Genomic DNA, 21,373 nt, shown 5'->3' on the forward strand with positions numbered 1-21,373 from the left:
CTGAGAACCATGATCACCAAGATTAACAGGGAGATACATGGTCACCAAGATTAACACTGAGATCCATCATCACCAAGATTAACACTGAGATCCATGATCACCAAGATTAACACTGAGATCCATGGTCATCAAGATTAACACAGAGATCCATAGTCATCAAGATTAACATAGAGATCCATGATCACCAAGATTAACATAGAGATCCATGGACACCATGATTAACACAGAGATCCATGGTCATCAAGATTAACACTGAGATCCATGGACACCAAGATTAACACAGAGATCCATAGTAACCATGATTAACACTGAGATCCATGGTCATCAAGATTAACACTAAGATCCATGATCACCAAGATTAACACTGACATCTATAGTCACCAAGATTAACACTGAGATCCATGGTCACCAAGATTAACACTGAGATCCATAGTCACCAAGATTAACACAGAGATCCATCGTCACCATGATTAACACTGAGATCCATGGTCATCAAGATTAACACTGAGATCCATGATCACCAAGATTAACACTGACATCTATAGTCACCAAGATTAACACTGAGATCCATGGTCACCAAGATTAACACTGAGATCCATAGTCACCAAGATTAACATAGAGATCCATGATCACCAAGATTAACATAGAGATCCATGGACACCAAGATTAACACTGAGATCCATGGTCATCAAGATTAACACTGAGATCCATGGACACCAAGATTAACACAGAGATCCATAGTCACCATGATTAACACTGAGATCCATGGTCATCAAGATTAACACTGAGATCCATGATCACCAAGATTAACACTGACATCCATAGTCACCAAGATTAACACTGAGATCCATGGTCACCAATATTAACACTGAGATCCATAGTCACCAAGATTAACACAGAGATCCATAGTCACCATGATTAACACTGAGATCCATGGTCATCAAGATTAACACTGAGATCCATGATCACCAAGATTAACACTGACATCTACAGTCACCAAGATTAACACTGAGATCCATGGTCACCAAGATTAACACTGAGATCCATAGTCACCAAGATTAACATAGAGATCCATGATCACCAAGATTAACATAGAGATCCATGGACACCAAGATTAACACAGAGATCCATGGTCATCAAGATTAACACTGAGATCCATGGACACCAAGATTAACACAGAGATCCATAGTCACCATGATTAACACTGAGATCCATGGTCATCAAGATTAACACTGAGATCCATGATCACCAAGATTAACACTGACATCCATAGTCACCAAGATTAACACTGAGATCCATGGTCACCAAGATTAACACTGAGATCCATAGTCACCAAGATTAACACAGAGATCCATAGTGACCATGATTAGCACTGAGATCCATGGTCATCAAGATTAACACTGAGATCAATGATCGCCAAGATTAACACTGACATCTATAGTCACCAAGATTAACACTGAGATCCATGGTCACCAAGATTAACACTGAGATCTATGGACACCAAGATTAACACAGAGATCCATAGTCACCATGATTAACATTGAGATCCATGGTCACCAAGATTAACACTGAGAACCATGATCACCAAGATTAACAGGGAGATACATGGTCACCAAGATTAACACTGCGATCCATGATCACCAAGATTAACACTGAGATCCATGGACACCAAGATTAACATTGAGATCCATGGTCACCAAGATTAACACTGAGATCCATAGTCACCAAGATTAACATAGAGATCCATGATCACCAAGATTAACATAGAGATCCATGGACACCAAGATTAACACAGAGATCCATGGTCATCAAGATTAACACTGAGATCCATGGACACCAAGATTAACACAGAGATCCATAGTCACCATGATTAACACTGAGATCCATGGTCATCAAGATTAACACTGTGATCCATGATCACCAAGATTAACACTGACATCCATAGTCACCAAGATTAACACTGAGATCCATGGTCACCAAGATTAACACTGAGATCCATAGTCACCAAGATTAACACAGAGATCCATAGTCACCATCATTAACACTGAGATCCATGGTCATCAAGATTAACACTGAGATCAATGATCGCCAAGATTAACACTGACATCTATAGTCACCAAGATTAACACTGAGATCCATAGTCACCAAGATTAACACTGAGATCCATGGACACCAAGATTAACACAGAGATCCATAGTCACCATGATTAACACTGAGGTCCATGGACACCAAGATTAACACTGAGATCCATGATCACCAAGATTAACACTGACATCTATCGTCACCAAGATTAACACTGAGATCCATGGACACCAAGATTAGCACTGAGATCCATGGACACCAAGATTAACACTGAGATCCATGGTCACCAAGATTAACACTGAGATCCATAGTCACCAAGATTAACACTGGGATCCATGGTCACCAAGATTAACACTGAGAACCATGATCACCAAGATTAACAGGGAGATCCATGGACACCAAGATTAACACTGAGATCAATAGTCACCATGATTAACACTCAGATCCATAGTCACCATTATTAACACTAAGATCCATAGTCACCAAGATTAACACTGAGATCCATGGACACCAAGATTAACACTGAGATCCATAGTCACCATGATTAACACTGAGATCCATGGACACCAAGAATTACACTGAGAAGAGGGATATCTCTCAATGAATTTGCAAATTGTATAATATTGTCACGGTGACACATTTGACAGGGTTTCCATCCAAGTGATGTTTTTGATATTTTATAGCTTTTTCCTTTCAAATGCCTCCTAACTATTGTTCTCAGGAAATTCCTGTTTTCCTTTCCATTCCAGGGATCACGACCCATGTGTTGTTGAACTGCTCAGGACTTCACCCTCCAGGGCAGCTGGACCGCTTGGAGCTCCTCAGTACCTCGGGGGAGACTCTGATGAACCTACCCATTAGGCCCCACTCCAGCCACAGTACAAACAGCATGTGGAAAGTTCCGGAGTTCATGCCGCCCAATGAGAACTTCTTCCTGAAGGTCACAGGATTCGATCGGGAAGGGTATCGTTTTCAGCGCCTGTCAAGTGTCTCCTTCACGAGCCTGGTCCCTGGTGAGAGAACTCCTTGCATTTATATAACGTCTTGCAGGACCTCAGGGTGTCGCAAAACACTTTCCAGTTAATGAAGCATTGACAGTGTTGTAATGTGGGTAGAGTGGGAGCACGGGCATCTCCCAATGGGAAACTGTCTAAGTAATAGTGACGAAACCTGAGGGTTAAATGATGACCAGGGCACCTTGGAGAGCACTCCTGCTTTGCTTCAGAAGAGAGCCGTGGGATCTTTTAAAACTGCAAGGTCAGAAAAATGGTTTACTTAAAACCCTCGACCATCTGATTCTGAGGCGAGAGTATCACCACTCGTATTTTTTTTAAATTTCTATGGGATATGGGTATCACTGGCGAGGCTGGCATTTTAGTTCATCCCCAATTGCCCTACCACTGAATGGCTGGCTCAGCCAGTTCGGTGGGCAGTTCAGAGTCAACCAGCAAAGGGTCACCAAAGGATTCTCTGGGCTGGCGGCATTGTCTGGTGAAGAGAGATTGAGGAGACTGGGCCTGCTTTCCCGAGGGTTTTGTACAATACGAGGTGATCTCGTGGATACTTGCAATTTTGTTTTCAGGGGCCGACAGGGTAGATGTCGATAGGGTGGCTCCCGTGGCTGGTGAGACAAAACCAGGGGATGTGGTCCCAGAAGGAGGTGTAGGCCATTTAACTTAAATGAGTCATGATCTGTTTGAATGGCACAGCAGCTCGATGGGCCAAATGGTCTACTGCTGCTCCTCGGTTCCTAATTGCAGTGTTGTGAGTCTGGAGTCACATGTAGGCCTGACCAGGTAAGGGCGGGGGATTCCCCTCCCTAAAGGACATGAGTGAACCAGATGGGTTTTTCTGTTGTCCAGGTCCTCCAGCCTTTCCAGAAGCACTTTTTGCTGGTCCCTCAGCCTCCGAATCTCCACATCCGCCACCGTTTGAAAGTCAGCCTGCTCCTCCACTGACTTCTCCAACTGCTGGAGCTTCTCAGCCTGATCATCCAGCCTTTTTCCCATCCGGTCAATCGACTTCTGTAGCGGCTTCAAGTTGTCACGCTTCAGAGCCAAAAAGCCCTCCTGCATCGTCTGCAGCAGCTGCTGCATTGTGGGCTGGGCTGTCGGCTCCTTGCTCTGAACACCAGCCATGCTGGTCTCTCTCACAGCATCCACTGTGCCCTTACTCGACCACTTCTTCTGCTGTTTACGGTCCCTCGGGCTTCTTAGGTCCATACAATTCTGCATGGGTCCTGTGCCTGAGTACTATTGCTTTCCAGTTCCGCACTCAAAAGCACAAAAAAGTTTGGGGGGAAAGGTCCAAAAGTCCGACCGAAACGCAAGCCACCAAATGTGCGACCTACTCCCTCATAGCCGCCACCGGAAATACCAGATGGGTTTTTACTCCTAATACGATAATAATGTGGCCACCTTTACAATTCCAGATTTATGAATTGAATTTCAATTCCACCTGGGTGGGGTTTGAACCCAGGTCCCCAGAACCTGGACCTTTGGATGACGAGTCCAGTGACGTTACCCGTGCACCACTCTCTCCTCCTCAAACCATGATGTCCCTCCATTCACCAGACGCAAAGAATGGCCACTGGGATGAGGTATCACAGGGAGCCCAGTACTTGAGCTGCACCCTAACAAGAACCGACGCTTAAATTGTAAAGAGAAAGCCAAATGATATATTCCAGATCGCCTGGGTTATGGGGTGAGGTGGGTTGGGATGTTGAGTGAGGGGGGTGGGGGGGTGGGGTGGGGGGGGGGGGGGTAGGGTTTGGGGAGCAGTGAGGAGATGGAGGAAAACGTTGAACAACTTAAGGTTGCTATTAATATCTTTTAAAAGAAATTTGTTCTTGGGCTTTCGTATCATTGCCCTTCCTTATTTGTCCTTCAGTACCACCTACAGCTGACTGGCTAGATCGGTCATTTCAGTGAGCAGTTAAGAGTCAACCACATTGGCTGTGGGTCTGGAGTCACATGTAGGCCAGACCAGGTAAGGACGGGGGATTTGCTTCCCTGAAGGACGTCAGTGAACCAGACGGGACTTTATGACAATCCAGAAGTTTCATGATCATTATTAAGGAGATTGACTTTTTATTCCAAATTTTTGGATTTTAAATTCCTCAAGCTGCCGTGAACATCGTGTGTCCAAAACATTCTGGGTCTCTGGGTGACCAGTCTGGTAACAGCACCATATTGAAATGTTTGTGTGTCTGTTTTAGGGCCGCCAGTGGTGACTATGCCCAATGAAACTCACGGCTACTACTTGCAGCCCGCATCGATTCAGTGCTCATCAAGGAGTCTGATTCCATTCACATTGCGACTCGTCAGAAATGGGACCAGGATTGGGCCAGATCGCCTGTTTCTGTGAGTGACTGCAGACCGAACGTGCATGCGGCAGACGGAGAGTCAATGGAGAACTGTATTTATCTTCACCTGGTCTTCCTTCTCCACCCAGGGCCACAGTGCCACCCCCATACACCCCCGCCCCCCCTCCGGCAGAGCACCCCAGTGACTTGGAGTCTAGATGGTAATCAGCATTGGGGGTCTTCCAGCAATATCCAACCGGATTCTGCCCTCACACGATATCCCCAGCTTCCCGACCCAGCGCAAATCAACAATCAGGACTGAGAGCTTATTGCGTAGGACAGAAACAGCCCATCCGGCCCACCCAGTCTGTGTGCTCCAGTTGTCTCATTCTCCCTTACCTAATTCTATCACTCCCCCTATTCCAGTCTCCCTCACTGCCTGTCCAGCTGTCCCTGAAATCCATCAACACCATTCACTTCAACCACTGCCTCTGGCAGCGGGTCCCACATTCCCACCACTCTCAGACGTTCCTTCTGAATTGCCGATTGGATTTCTTGGTGACGATGTTGTATTGACGGCCTCTGGTTCTGCTCTGCCCCACAGGAGGAAACATTCTCTCTCTGTCCACTCTGTCAAAACCTTTCAGAATTTTAAAGACTCCGATCAGTTCACTCGTCAGCATTTTTTAAAGAAAAAGTGACTGAGTCCGTCCACCCTTTCCTGATGTGTGAACCCAGACAATTCCGAAATCTTCCTTTTACACGTTCCCTGCTCCCCCTCCAGTGTCTCTACATCCTTTTTAATAATATGGTGACCAGAACTGCACACAGTTAGACCACACAGTGTGATCTAACCAAGGCTCGAGACGGGTTTGGCATAACTTCGTTCGGTCTCCTCTGAGTGCCGGGGCTCTGTCCCTGCCCTGATATGAGGGTCGTTAAGAGGGACAGAGCTGGGATCTTCTTGCCTTGCAAGTTGTTAGCTGAGTGAGGGGGGTGGGGGTGGGGGGGGGGGGGGGGGGGGGGGGGTCTGGGATCCTTGGTCATGTGTTTTTATCAGAGGGTCAGACATTAAAGACATTCTGGAGTAGTTTGTTATATTGAACCTCCTCGTCTTCTCATAGAATCCGCACAGGGCAAAAAGGGGCCACTCGACCCATGGATCAGCACCGACCCCACGAAAGAGCATTCCACCCAAGCCCACTCCCCCGCCCTATCGCAATAAGCCCTGAACCTAACCTGCGCACCTTTTCTGGACACTAAGGGGCAATTTAGTACGGCCAATCCACCTAACCTGCACCTGGTTTTTGGACTGTGGGAGGAAACCGGAGCACCCGGAGGAAACCCACGCAGACACGGGGAAGAATGTGCAAATGCCACACGGACAGTGACCCAGGGCTGGAGTTGAACCCGGGACCCTGGCTCTGTGAGGCAGCAGTGCTAACCACTGTGCCACCGTGTTGCCCCTCATCTTAATGGCTCAATGTGGGGAAAAGTAGTGACAGGGTGGCCAGCTCTCCCAGGCTGTTGGTTCCACATTGCTCGGTGTATCAGAGGGAGGTAGTGGGGGTGGTTCTCACAGGGCGAGAGTGAGCAATTCAATAACAACAACTTGCACTTATGTAGCACATTCGACATCCCGCAGCCCTTCACTGGAGCCTAAAGCAGACAAAATGTTGACAATGGGCCATTTAAAAGAGGTAATTGGGCGCAAGCTGTGATCGAAGAAGTAGGTTTTAAGGAGCCCGTTTGAGGATAGAGGGAGCGACAGAGTGGAAGAGAGGACCAGCGAAGGAGTTCCAGAACATGGGGCCCAGGCCTTGCTGAAGGAATAGTTGCCAATGCCGGAACGTTCTGCCCGAGATAGACAGAGCCAGAATCAGAGGCGTGCAGAGACCTCGTGCCACCTCCCGGTGTTTGCCTTCGCCCTGCATCGGCAGAAGGCTGGTAGCCTTCAGCTGGGTTGACTATCTTCAGCGTGGTCAGCCCTCTTTATCCCTTTACAAATATATTGACAGGTAACAGTGCGGGGGAGTGGGGGCATGAACTGAACAAAAAGCAGCAACAAGATAGGTTCTGTGCCATCGGGGTAGCTCACTGAGAATCTCTAGTGGCAGCAACGCAGTATTGCAGCACCACGCCAGATGAGGGAGAGGTGTCTTCACCAAGTGGGACTTGCCCATTTGACCCTTCCCAATAGGGTGTGACAACTGGTGCGTTTGTGGATCCGCTTTGCGATTGTGGGTGTCAAGCGCCTTACTGCTGAACATTATCTTTTCAGAGAAACGGTGGATACAACTTGGCAAATCCCGAGTGTTTCTGCAGCCGATGAAGGTTTTTATGACTGCGTGGCTATCAGCAATTCAGGCACAGGCATTACTCGAACATTCCTGGTCGTCACTGGTGAGCACGTTGGTGAAACTCTTATTTGGATGTTGGCACAATTGAAAATCTTGAATCTCAAGGCGTGATTTTCTGGCCCTGCTATTGGTGGGTATTGTCACAGGGATTCATAGAATCATAAAAAGCCTACATTGCAGACCCCACCCAGGCCCCCCCCTCCCCTGCCCGTAACCCTAACCTTTTGACACTAGGTGGCAATTTAGCATGGCCAATCTACCTCACCTGCACATCTTTGGACTGTGGGAGGAAACCGGAGCAGACACGGGGAGAAAGTGCAGACTCCACACAGTCACCCGAGGCCGAACCTGGGTCCCTGGCGCTGGAGCTGTTAAAAGTCAACAGCTCTCTAAAATTGTCCCGTCCTGCCCATGACAATGCCCCACCTCCCCCAGTGCCGGGGGCAGAAAATCTCAACTTCAGTGTTTTGTACAAATATTCCGGTGTATGTTCCAAACGCAAACTCGGAAACAGCACACAATGTATTCATGACAGGTAACTTTTCATATAAGGGGTGGAGAAGGTGTTGATTTAACATTGCTGAAAAAAAGAGACAAAATACCGAATCTTTTTGCCTATGTTAGCAAACAGAGATAGGAACAGAGATAGGGGCCAGGAACAAGATATAGCTTTAAGTTTAATTTATATCTCTATATTTGTGTGGTAAGAAAGGGGGAACATGAATTTTAGTTTCACTCTAAAATGTGCCTGCATTTTAATGAGGTTTATGACTCTTAAAGTAGAAAAAAATATATTGTTGCCTAGCAACAGTGGACCCACAGAAACAAAGAAAAACAGGTTGGAATTAGTTGGAAGGAGTGTGCCAGAACAAGCAGCGAAGGAAAGGAGCAGATAGCAAGTCCCAAACAAAAGAAAAAGGCATCAAAAACTAGGGAGGGACAGGCAAATATCCCAACATTGTTTTTGATTCATTTACCGGATGTGGGCATCACTGGCTGGGCCAGCGTTTATTGCCCATCCCTATTTGCCCTTCAGAAGGTGGTGGTGAGTTGCCTTTTTGTGAACCACTCCAGTCCCTGAGGTGTAGGTACATCCACAGTGCGCTAGGGAGGAATATCCAGGGTTTTGACCAGTGACAGTGAAGGAACGGCGATATATTTCTAAGTCAGGATGGTGAGTAACTTGGAGGGGAACCTCCAGGGATAGGAGTTCCCAGATATCTGCTGCTCTTGTCCTTCTAGATGGTAGTGGACGAGGATTTGGAAGGTACTGCCTAAGGAACCTTAGTGAGTTGCATCTTGCAAATGGTACACATGGCTGGCACTGGTCATCGGTGGTGAAGAGATTGATTGTTTGTGGGAGGGGTGTCAATCAAGCGGGCTGCTTTGTCCTAAATGGTGTTGAGCTTCTTGATTGCTGTCAGAGCTGTACTCATCCAGGCAAGTGGAGAGTATTCATCACACTCCTGATTTGTACCTAGTAAAGGTGGACAAGCTTTGGGTCAGGGGGTGAGTTACTCACCATCGGATTCCTAGCCTTTGACCTGCTCATGTAGCCACAGTATTTATATGGCTAGCCCAATTCAGTTTCTGATCAATGGTAACCCCCAGGATGTTGATTGTGGGGGATTCAATGATGGTGATGCCACTGAATGTCAGAGGACAATGGTTAGATCCTTTCTTGTAGCAGATGGTCTGAATGCCCTCCTACGACACTGAATCAATTTTCCAGTCGAAGTTGTGAGTCAGATTTTCCTTCCGTCCCTTTCATAAATCACGTGGCATCAGCTTGATGCCGTCTCAAGATGGTGGGCAGTAATTCCCCACTTAGCCTGGCGACACTGTATGGAAACACAGAAAATAAGAGCAGACGGAGGCCATTTAAGCCTCCGAGCTTGATCCGCCATTCAATATGACATGGCTGATCCTTGCACTCAACGCCCATGCTCCCGTGCTCTCCCCCTACCCATTGATTTGGATTGGATTGCATTTGTTTATTGTAACGTGGACCGAGGTACAGTGAAAAGTATTTTTCTGCAAGCAGCTCAACAGATTATTAAGTACATGAAAAGAAAAGGAAATAAAAGAGAATACATAATAGGGCAACACAAGATTGCACTGATGCTGTTAGAGTTTAGAAATCTATCTATTTCCTTTTTACATATATTCAGTAACTTGGCTTCCACAACCTTCCGTTGTGGAGAATTCCATAGGTATGACTCTCTGTTCTTCACTGTTTAGAAAGTATTTTGTTCTATCGTGCTTTGGTCAGAACGGGTGACCTCCAGCTTGCCTGCGTTAAAATCCAGATTTGAGCAGGATTCTAGCCCATGCCCAAGGTTGGCGCCTTGACTGATGACTAGGTTCTTATCAAGAGCTGAAAGCTTGTTGACTTGTAGAGTGGCGGAATCGAGGTGTTCCATCGCAGGTGGAGAATTGGGGAGGGGCGACTCAAGTGCAGCCTCACTCCTCTATGGCTCATCACCTCTTGGACAACAGGGCAGCAGTGGGGTGGAAAGCACTTTAGTGGATGATCAGCGAGTGCATAAAAGATGCTGACTGGTGGGAAACCACCTAATGGAAATGGGAACTTCAGGCACAAAGCTCCCTGAACTGCGAAGGAAGTTGACCGAGGATTGTCCCGTCCCCCCCCCCCCCCGCCTCATCCAGGGAGGCACAGGATTCATCCTCATCTCCTCTGAGGTTTGTTTCCTGATCACCAGAATTTTTCATAGAAAGTTTAAGAAACAGTTTCAAGAAAATACCAAACCCCAAATGAATTATTAAGCACTAACAAATGGGACAACATTTCCTGTTCTCTGCAAAGAAAAATCCCTACAGTGCCAAAGGAGGCCATTCGGCCCATCGAGTCAGCACTGACCCTCTGAAAGAGTGACCCGACCTATGCCCACTCCCCCAACCTATATCCGTAACCTCATAACCCCACCCAACCTTTGGACAGAAGGGGCAGTTTAGCATGGCAAATCCACCTAACCTGCACATCGTTGGACTGTGGGAGGAAACCGGAGCACCCGGAGGAAACCCACACAGACACAGGGAGGTCATGCAAACTCCACACAGTCACCTGAGGTTGGAATCAACCCCGGATTTGTGGCGCTGCGAGGCAGCAGTGCTAACCACTGTGCCACCCTGCTGCATACATATTCCACAAGGGACACAGTCAAGCCTCATACCTTTTTAGAATTCCCCCCTAACTTGGGGAACCAACAGTTTCCCCGTCGCTTTTTCATGGCAATACCTTGGCCTATCAAAGTGGACTTGACACCCAATCAGCATTGTTTTTTTTCCCTGTGGTATGAATTGCTGTGATGGTTTGAAATTTGGCATTCTTGTATTTGCCTATAGGAGTGCAGGAGGAAAAGATTGGACAGAATATCTCTCCACCCAGGGATAAACAAGCTCTGTACTGCCAAGCCACTGATTCCTTTTCTGTAATTATAGACTGGGGCTGCGATAAGATCGCTCAGGACATTACAGCAGCTTGTGTGGAGTCTGCAGAGCTGTGGTACTGAATACCTGATGCGCCTGACAAGCAGAAATGTCTGATTTCTCATTGTAATGTGAATGAATCTCAACGTTAGTAACAAGTTGATGATATTAGCCTCTTCCCACAAGCCAGTTCTTATTTCTTCATTCTGGTCTCACTCTGATACAGGTGATTTTAGTGTTTGCACATAGCACATTGCAGTGCTCTGCAGTCCTGGTAACACACATAGTTGTCCGTCTGCATCACCTTGTGACCGGGCGCAGGAATTGCTGGTAATCTGTGTACCTGGCTACTCATTCTGGCCCCTGTAACCCCAGCTCACGCCTGGCCGGGTAAGCAGGGTGTGAGTTATGGCAGCTCTCTTGTACTTGACAAGGTCGGGGCGGGGGCTGAGGTGTTGTTGGTGATGCATCGAACACCCTCAGCTCAGAGGCATCGTGGCTCAAGTGGTGTCACTGCCCCTAGGTGAAGTGCCTCGGCCGTGAGTTCGGAAGGTCGCCCCTTGCACTGTGACATTGTCCACTTGGGTAGACTCTTGGTGATCAGGGTGAGGGCAGCCTGCATTCACCATTCAAGCCTGGGATTAAATCCAGGTTTTAGATTAGACACTGCTCCTCCATCTCTACCTGCCTTCCTGTAGAACCTAATGTGTTGAGCATTGAGGTGCTGAATATGTCCATTATGATTTGCATTTGCGATGATACGGGCCAGGACTTAGAAACTCCAAGGTCTATTATGAAGCTCACCTGACCTATAACCTTTATGTTGAATTTGGCTAGGATGAGCACAAGAACCTTCACTTCAGTGTGATTCGTCCGACTTCCTAGGCGCTTTTATCAAAACAAAGTTTATTATAATAATGTAGTTAACATATAGAACATAGAACATTACAGCGCAGTACAGGCCCTTCGGCCCTCGATGTTGCGCCGACCTGTGAAACCACTCTAAAGCCCATCTACACTATTCCCTTATTGTCCATATGTCTATCCAATGACCATTTGAACGCCCTTAATGTTGGCGAGTCCACTACTGTTGCAGGCAGGGCATTCCACGCCCTTACTACTCTCTGAGTAAAGAACCTACCTCTGACATCTGTCTTATATCTATCTCCCCTCAATTTAAAGCTATGTCCCCTCGTGCTAGACATCACCATCCGAGGAAAAAATATATAAAACACTTTTCAAGAATGTGTTATCAATTACAAACATGAAAAAAAACACAACAGCTACAGTAATCTATGTACATAACTCTTAATGAATCCCCCTTAGTAACTGTTCCAATTCAACACAACATCCAATAAACCAAAACCCCTTTCAAGGGCGTGGCCCAGCACTCTGTCATCTCACTTGAATGGGACTGGTCCTTTCCCTGAGATCAAGCCTCCAACTAGCAGGTTCAGTTCTTCTGGAAAGCAACTCTATCTTTAAGGTTACCAAGGCAGTTTGCCACACCCAATGTGCTTTCAATTCACTGGAACAGCTTTAAAATAAAAACAGGGAAAACAGGGAAACTTCCTGCAGTCCAGACCAACAAACCGAAAATAAAACCAAAACACTAAACCCGCTCTCACCTGACAGCCACAGCCCAGCTCCACCCACAAATGACATCACTGAAGCTGTGCGATAGCCATGTGGTCAAACAAAACCTTTCTTAAAGGGACACTCACATGACAGCGACAACAGCTTGCATTTATATAGCACCTTTAGCAAAACCCAAGATACTTCACAGGAGTGATTATCAAACAAAATGTGACACCCAGCCACGGAAGGAGACATCAGTGCAGGTGACCAAGAGCTTGTTTAGAGAGGTGGAGACAGATAGAGAGGTTGAGGGAGGGAGTTCCAGAGGTCAGGGCCCAGGCTGGATGGAAAGGACGACAATGATGGAGCCTTTAAAATCAGGGATATGCAAATCAGCTTCTGTTTGCCATTGAGTAAGATACTGACGAGTCATGTGTGTACATTGAATGTGAGACCAGGCTTGGTTGTGATTGACTAACTAGCCACCCATGCATCGTGGCTTCTTGTGTCAGTTGTATTCCGTACGGGAGGGGAGAAAATTGTTTAAAAAACGCACCAGGCCAGATTTTAAGACAGAGGGTGGGATTACCTGATCCTATCCATGGCGGGACCCGTTGCGAGTGAGAATGGAAAATTTGGCATCGTAGCCAAAGCACCGATCACTTTCCGTGGCACCGGAAAATCCCAACCGCGAATGGGGACTGAATATTTGGGCCATAGTTATTTTGGTCTGTCTTTACTCAACACTGTTCTTCCCTCTCCTGAACGTGTCGGCTCCTTACCGAGTTTGGGCCCATGGGCATTGGTTACCCCCAGTATCTTGTCAATGTATCTTGTATCTTGTATTTGCCGTACATTGTGGTGTATAAGACAACCCCATGTTTCCGCAGAAAGCTGCATCTTTTCGACCTATACTTGAAGTATTAGTTGACACCCCATTTTTCAGCTCATAAATGCACATTTACGGCTATGCTCACGTCAGGAGTGGCCTTCAATCTTTCACCTCAGAATGCAGGTTTAGGATTTGACTCGAGGTACAAGCCGACACATGGATCAAGGAACCATTCCCGGCCATGTTGCCAAGAGGATGCATGGGGGTTTAAGACTCGCCCACGAAGTGCAGATCACACATGGCGACCGACAACTAGAACTGGGCCCTCCGCCAAAAATAATGATGTACAAAGCTGGTTTTGTGCTAAATGTCGTCGCATTTGCGAACTTGTCAAATAACTGTGCTGCAGCGGGGGAAGTGGGTGTTAGTAAAAAACTGGTGCAACAATAGAAGAAGAAATCCACCCTGAGGAAGATGCCCAAGACCAAATTTACCATGGGAACAAGATAATAATAATAATCGCTCATTGTCACAAGTAGGCTTCAATGAAGTTACCGCGAAAAGCCCCTAGTCGCCATATCCCGCCGCCTGTTCGGGGAGGCCGGTACGGGAATTGAACCCGCGCTGCTGGCCTTGTTCTGCATTACAAGCCAGCTGTTTAGCCCATTGTGCTAAACCAGATCCAGTAATGGACTGATCTTGGGAAGCATGGTATGAGAAAGGGTCCACCAGAATTGTTGGAATGGTTATGTCATCATCAGAAGTACCAGCAGCGGGATTCTCCGGTCCGCCAGCCGTGAGATCCTGGGCGGCACGCCTCGCCGGTAGCGGGATTCTCCGGTCTGCCAGCCGTGAGATCCTGGGCGGCACGCCTCGCCGGTAGCGGGATTCTCCGGTCCGCCAGCCGTGAGATCCTGGGCGGCACGCCCCCGCCAGCAGCGGGATTCTCCGGTCCGCCAGCCGTGAGATCCTGGGTGGAACACCCCCGCCGGCAGCGGGATTCTCCGGTCCGCCAGCCGTGAGATCCTGGGCGGCACGCCCCCGCCGGCAGCGGGATTCTCCGGTCCGCCAGCCGTGAGATCCTGGGCGGCACGCCCCCACCGGCAGCAGGGTTCTCCGGTCCGCCAGCCGTGAGATCCTGGGCGGCACGCCCCCGCCGGCAGCGGGATTCTCCGGTCCGCCAGCCGTGAGATCCTGGGCGGCACGCCCTCGCCGGCAGCGGGATTCTCCGGTCCGCCAGCCGTGAGATCCTGGGCGGCAGCCCTCGCCGGCAGCGGGATTCTCCGGTCCGGCAGCCGTGAGATCCTGGGCGGCAGCCCTCGCCGGCAGCGGGATTCTCCGGTCCGGCAGCCGTGAGATCCTGGGCGGCAGCCCTCGCCGGCAGCGGGATTCTCCGGTCCGCCAGCCGTGAGATCCTGGGCGGCACGCCCCCGCCGGCAGCGGGATTCTCCGGTCCGCCAGCCGTGAGATCCTGGGCGGCACGCCCCCGCCGGCAGCGGGATTCTCCGGTCCGCAAGCCGTGAGATCCTGGGCGGCACGCCCTCGCCGGCTGTCAATGGGATTCCTCTATGTGGCCACCTCACACCGCTGGGAAACCAGCGCTACAGAGAATCCCGGCGTCTCATGTGGGCAGATGCACTTCAGTGGGCAAATCAGGCCCCAAGTCCAGCCCAGATTTCAGAGCAATGGTTAGTTGGTTTCGCTGCTTTATGGAACAAAAATGTTGAGTGTTGCAGCAGGAAGACCAAGGTCGCTTGGAGAATACCAAAAGAGTCAACACCAAAGTGACCAGTTTCCAGCGATTCAACATCAGACAGCGGCATAAAGGACCTAGACTGTCACATCGGCAACATGGATGAAACAGACGTCAATTTTAATCTGCCCGGCAACCAAGCGATCAGATTGTTCCAAAGATTTGGCGCATCAAATTTGTGGGTGGAGTGCAAGGTGATTTGATTTGGAGGGATGATTCTGAAACCGGAAACACCAAATCTGACCCCGAGTGGGGTCCTTCCCATCGCCAAAGTGACTCAGAGTGAGACCTGAAACCTGCCTTCAAAGACGATGAACTTTATACTTTTTAAAACGTTATGGCCGTGGTACAAATTAACCTTGCAGAATTATTTCAATAAATAAAACGTGACACACTGATTTCATTTGAATTACTGGTGTTACTTCGCATTTCAAAATGGCGATTGTCTACACCATCACCAGTGGTTCGCATTTTATACTTAGCCTGTGAGTCAATCACTCTTTTTAGAAGGGTTTTTTGAAGCATCAAAGGTTGACTTACGCGCCATGATGTACGGTCCCTGTGAGCTATGTGGTGATATGCATCACTGTAAATATACAAGGGGTTAATGTAGATACACTAGAACTAAATAAACAATAGAGGGAGCACCAGGGACATCATGACACACAGACATTCAACCAATAGGTCTGTAAGATAGGACACGACCAATGGGCAGTCAAGACACACCCAGAGGTGACACTACCACAAGGGGGCAACCCATATAAAAGGACAGGGCACACATGCTCTTTCTCTTTCCACAGACGATATAGGGGCAGATCGGAAGCATCACACCCACCGCATGGCTTAGAGCAGACTGGTTAGTTAGACTGAGTTACTATAGCAAGATTAGCAGGAGAGTCGAACTCAAGTAGGAGAATTGTTAACTGTTCAATAAATGTGTTCAACCCATCTCCAAGTCTGAACCTTCCTTTGTCAGAGTATACATCAAGGAAGCAGCTTATGCTACATGAAGAAGCGTAACACAACAAGCTATATTATCAAGAATTTGTGACTCCCTGCCAAACACTCACTGAAATCTCTGAAGGGATGTATAAGAGTGGCAAGTGTGGGATAAGCTAATCCTCATTTCACGGCACCGGTAAACTTAATTATTTCGCCTTTTGTTTTCTCCCCAGAACCGCCTCCGACTGTAGAGACTCCTCAAAACGTCACAGCATTCCCAGGAGATCAGGTGGTCCTGACATGCCAAGTCCTTGGAAGTGTCCGATTCAACATTACCTGGATGCAGGATGGGACTGAGATTCAGGATGACAACGAGCACGTCACTCCTTTGAGTAATTCGTCTCTGGCAATTTGGAATGTGCAGTCTGAGAACGCTGGACGCTATGAATGTGTGGCAGTCAATACGCAGGGATCAAGTCGCGCCTCCGTGTGGGTGTTCGTTCATGGTAAGAGTGGATCTCCATAATCTCCGGACATTCAGTGCTGTAAAGTGACCATTTCAGCAACGTCAAGGAAAGCAGAGAGATGAACAAATCGGATGATTCTGGCCTTTGGGTATTTTAACTTCTTCCGAAAGATTTAAGGTGTTTCAGCTTGAACTCTGTGGGAATAAGGACTTTTAGAAGACCTGAATTACAGTTTCAAGATTAATGTGGATAGAATAGTTTGAGCGAATCACAAAGTTTAATATGAGCTTGAAATCAGAAGTAGGAAGGGACACTGGCTGGAAGGTTTGTTTTGAACACTAAAGAATGGCCTTGTGTACTAAGTTACCAGTGAAACCATGAATCACAGTTTTCGAATGTGATAAACATGTTGACAGGTTTTTGGCGAGGTTGAAACTTATTTTTGCTGGTCCTTAATGATGTTCTGTCTTCTGTTAAGGGGAATATTTTCTTCCCCCGCTTGCATTTAGTGTAATTTATAGTACTGTCAAGCTGCCGTTCACCTCATCCTCATTTTAAATACCCTGGAAGGTGGGGGGAGGGGTTGTAGGTGTTACATTGGATTTTTCCAGAAGGTAGTGAAGAGTTTCACATTGATCTGTGCTAATGGGATGATAAAATTAACCAAAGACGCAACAAAATCCAAACCCAGGTCAAAAACGTTTGCTCTCTTTCTCTGTCCGCATTTTCAGCTTTTGTTTTAATGTAATAAATGGAGACGGGTCATCCTTCCGGAACCTTCTTGTGTATTTGTTTGCAGAGGCCCCACGCGTTTCTGTCAGTCCCAGCGTGCAGAGCTTTTTGAGAATGGCGGAGATCCGAATCAACTGCAATGCCACTGGCTACCCACATCCTGGAGTTACCTGGATTCACGAGGGTGCACCTGTGAAGAATAACAACAGGTGAGGGACTTGGAATTTAGTCAGCTTTCATTGAAGCTGTAAATGGAGGAAGGGCTGGACGGGCCTCACAGTGGGAGTATGCTGATCGACTAAGCTCAACATGTTGTACTGAACAACTTCCCTCAGCGGCTCACATCCCCACCCGATGTGCTGGACCCGACTGGGGAGATTCAGGGTCCATTTCCTGGATGGTCAGTTCAGTCACCCCTGTGTGCCGAGCAGTGCGAGCGCTACAACTGAGATAACTGGGACAGAGAATCTCGATCCCGCCCCAGGTCGTCATGTCAAATAGGGAATATTTTTAAATCCATGTTGCATCTAATTTGCAGTCATAGTTTATTTGTTCTGGTCTGTTGGACCCCACCTGGACTGGTCCAGTTGTAACTGTCTGGAATACAAGTCTTCTGTCTGTGGGAGATTGGCAAAGATCCCTTTAAAGTTGCTCTTCCAGCTTCAGCCAGCCGCCAATTAAGCAGAATCTAACCCAATTGATTTTGGTGAAGATCAAGCACTGGATGTGCACACGAGGATGCCGTAACTTTGCAGTATAAAGGCCCACGGCCTACACCATCACAGCCATTAGCTTTTCCCCAGCTAGCTGTTCCTTACTGCTTACAATGGATCGGTTGTCCACATGTGCTTTGGTTAAAGCCTCCGAACAGCAGAAGGTTGGGTTAATCAGACATTCAAGCATCGAATGACATGGCTGTGGGTACAGTAGACAGGGAGCGACTGTTCCCATCCATGAGCGAGAGGGCACAGATTTAAAGTAAGATTGGTAAGAGAATCCAAGACCGACACGAGAGAAAGCGTTTTCACGTAATGAGTGGTTGAGGTCTGAAATGTTCTGCCTGAGAATGTGCTGGAGGCAGGTTCAACTGAAGTATTCAAATGAGGTTATCAGAAAGAGAAGAACGTACAGTGTTACGGGCATAATGGCACAAAGTGAATTGCAGATTTGGAGAGCCGGTGAAGACGATGGGCCGAATGGCCTCCAGCACGGTAACAATTCTGTGATACTGCACTCAGTACTCTTCCGTAGTTGGACAGCATTGCTTAGCGTTTTCAGCCATTCGGCTCACCTGTCCTACACCAGAGCTCCATACGAACCTCCTCCCACCTTACCCGAACAACAGATCCTTCTCCTTCCTCCCTCGCGTCCTCATCCAGCTTCCCTCTGAATGCATCCATGCGAGCGGCCTCAAGCACTCCATGTGGGAGCAACGTCCGCATTGTAACCACTCTCTCCGAGTAACAAAGTTAATAGTCAGCGAGTACTCAGTTTGGTGTTTAGCATTTCATTCAGAGCCAGAGAAATTGGGGTTGATGGCCAGTGTTTCATAATTCCATTGTGCTTAGATTGCTGAGCGTTCGTCTCATGAATAGTTTTGTGCAAGCTGTTTGAAAATTGTGCCCAGTTGGGCGATCTTCGCTTCCAATTTAAGACAGATCATAGAATCATAGAATGGCTACAGCACAGAAGGAGGGCATTTGATCCATCTTGCCCATGCCGACTCGCTGCGCAGGCAACTTAATTAGTCCCCTCTTTTACCTCCCTCCTTGCACCCCTCCCCCCCCCCCCCGCGCCATCCCCCGCCGCCTCCCCGGCCATGTAATTCTGCAGTTTTCTTTTTCTTCACATAAGCAGAACGGTAGCACAAGTGATCAGCACTGTGTCTTCACAGCTCCAGGGTCCCAGGTTTGATTCCCTGCTGGGTCACTGTCTGTGCGGAGTCTGCACGTTCTCCCCGTGTCTGCGTGGGTTTCCTCCGGGTGCTTCGGTTTTCTCCCACAGTCCAAAAACGTGCAGGTTAGGTGGATTGGCCATGCTAAATTGCCCTTAGTGACTGAAAAAGGTTAGGAGGGGTTATTGGGTTACGGGGATAGGGTGGAAGTGAGGGCTTAAGTGTGCCGGTGCAGACTCGATGGGCCGAATGGCCTCCTTCTGCACTGCATGTTCTAATTATTCAATTCCCTTTTGAAAGTCACAATTGAATCTGCCTCCACCAGACGCTCGGACAGTGCAGACCCCAACCACTTGCTGCGGAGAAATAGTTCCCCTCACATAGCCATGTCTTACGTTTGTGCGCTTTGCTAGTTGTGGTAGTACCAGGTATTGCGGTACCTAAGAGATGGATGACCATTGGTTAGACCCAGGAGTCTACCATTGGCTGTTGTACATAGCTCCGCCCTGAGAGGTGGAGTATAAGAACCAGTGCCGTCCCAGCAGCCTTCACTTTCTGTATCAAAGCTGCTGGGGAAGAGTTCTAGCAGATTAAAGCCTTCAGTTATGGAATCACTTTGTCTTGAGTGTAATTGATTGTGCATCACTAGTCAAGTATTTTCGAACTTGAATTCGACAATTAATTGGCCCTCGTGAATCGTAATGCGTATAGTTTGCTGTGCTTACCTAATCCAGAATCTTGAGTATACTTCAAAAAATAATTTGTTGGTTGTGGTGTGTGAGGAATGTCCCAAAGATGCGATAAAGTTCCTCATAAATGCAAGGTCCTTCGCTGAAAGCTTGCGATGTTGGTTTTGGCTTGCTGCGTTTTGCAACCTCATTGGAGATACCATTTGATATGTTGATACGGAGAGTCCCTGAGGCCTTTTTAAAGTTTCACTTGAGTTAAACAATATAAGCAATATAAGCATGGTAGCATTGTGGATAGCACAATTGCTTCACAGATCCAGGGTCCCAGGTTCGATTCCGGCTTGGGTCACTGTCTGTGCGGAGTCTGCACATCCTCCCAGTGTGTGCGTGGGTTTCCTCCGGGTGCTCCGGTTTCCTCCCACAGTCCAAAGATGTGCAGGCTAGGTGGATTGGCCATGAAAAATTGCCCTTAGTGTCCAAAAGTGCCCTTAGTGTTGGGTGGGGGTGTTGACCTTGGGTGGGGTGCTCTTTTCAAGAGCCGGTGCAGACTCGATGGGCCGAATGGCCTCCTTCTGCACTGTAAATTCTACGAAGGCGAGGCTGGAGTATTACTTACATTGTGTAGGTGATTGTGGAGCCCAAGACTATCCTGTGGATCGAGCAATTTACGGAGTTATTCACTTCCTGTGCTTCAGTGCTGGAGGACAGCAGCAGTAAAGCAGCCGAGACAAAGGAATGATTGAGTGTCTGCTGCAATCTATAAAGTCAACTTGAACCAGCCCAAATTCAGTGGTCAGCAGATGTCAACCACCTTTGAAAATGGGGTTGATAAACTTAGTAATTGGATCAGGAGTTGGCCACATAGCCCCGACTCTGCCATTCAATAAGATTGTGGTCGATCTTCGGTCTTAACCTCACTCTCCTGTAGTATCCCCACAACCCTAATTCCCTTAATGCGCAACACCCTGCCTAGTAACCTGGCTGCCACTTCCGTGGTGGCCAAACTGCCTCCCTGTTTCTGGTGATAAACCGCTTTCAGCATGAAAATTGAGGTCCTCTGACGTACAGGCAAAGACCATGTCCAACAAGAAAGGTTCTCCCCATCTCCCCTTGACATTTATTGACATTCTGTCTCAAGTCAGGAGTGTGATGGGATACTCCCTCACTTGCCTGGATGAGTGCAGCTCCAACAACACTCAACAACACTCAGGAAACGCGACGTCCAGGACAAAGCAGCCCCACTTAATCAGCGCCCCAGTCACCACCTTAAACATTCAATCCCTCCATCAC

General features: G+C 47.9%; 1 protein-coding gene across 1 annotated transcript in view; it reads left to right on the forward strand.

The window, feature by feature from the left end:
- LOC140399244 (hemicentin-1-like) overlaps positions 1-21,373 on the forward strand; it is a 492,970-nt gene that overhangs the window by 116,673 nt on the left and 354,924 nt on the right. The window contains 5 exon segments of the mRNA XM_072488667.1: positions 2,832-3,095; positions 5,300-5,444; positions 7,668-7,789; positions 16,535-16,807; positions 17,568-17,709. Coding sequence (XP_072344768.1) covers positions 2,832-3,095; positions 5,300-5,444; positions 7,668-7,789; positions 16,535-16,807; positions 17,568-17,709 — 946 coding nt within the window.

Source organism: Scyliorhinus torazame, chromosome 22 (assembly GCF_047496885.1).
Source record: "Scyliorhinus torazame isolate Kashiwa2021f chromosome 22, sScyTor2.1, whole genome shotgun sequence".
NCBI lineage: Eukaryota > Metazoa > Chordata > Chondrichthyes > Carcharhiniformes > Scyliorhinidae > Scyliorhinus > Scyliorhinus torazame.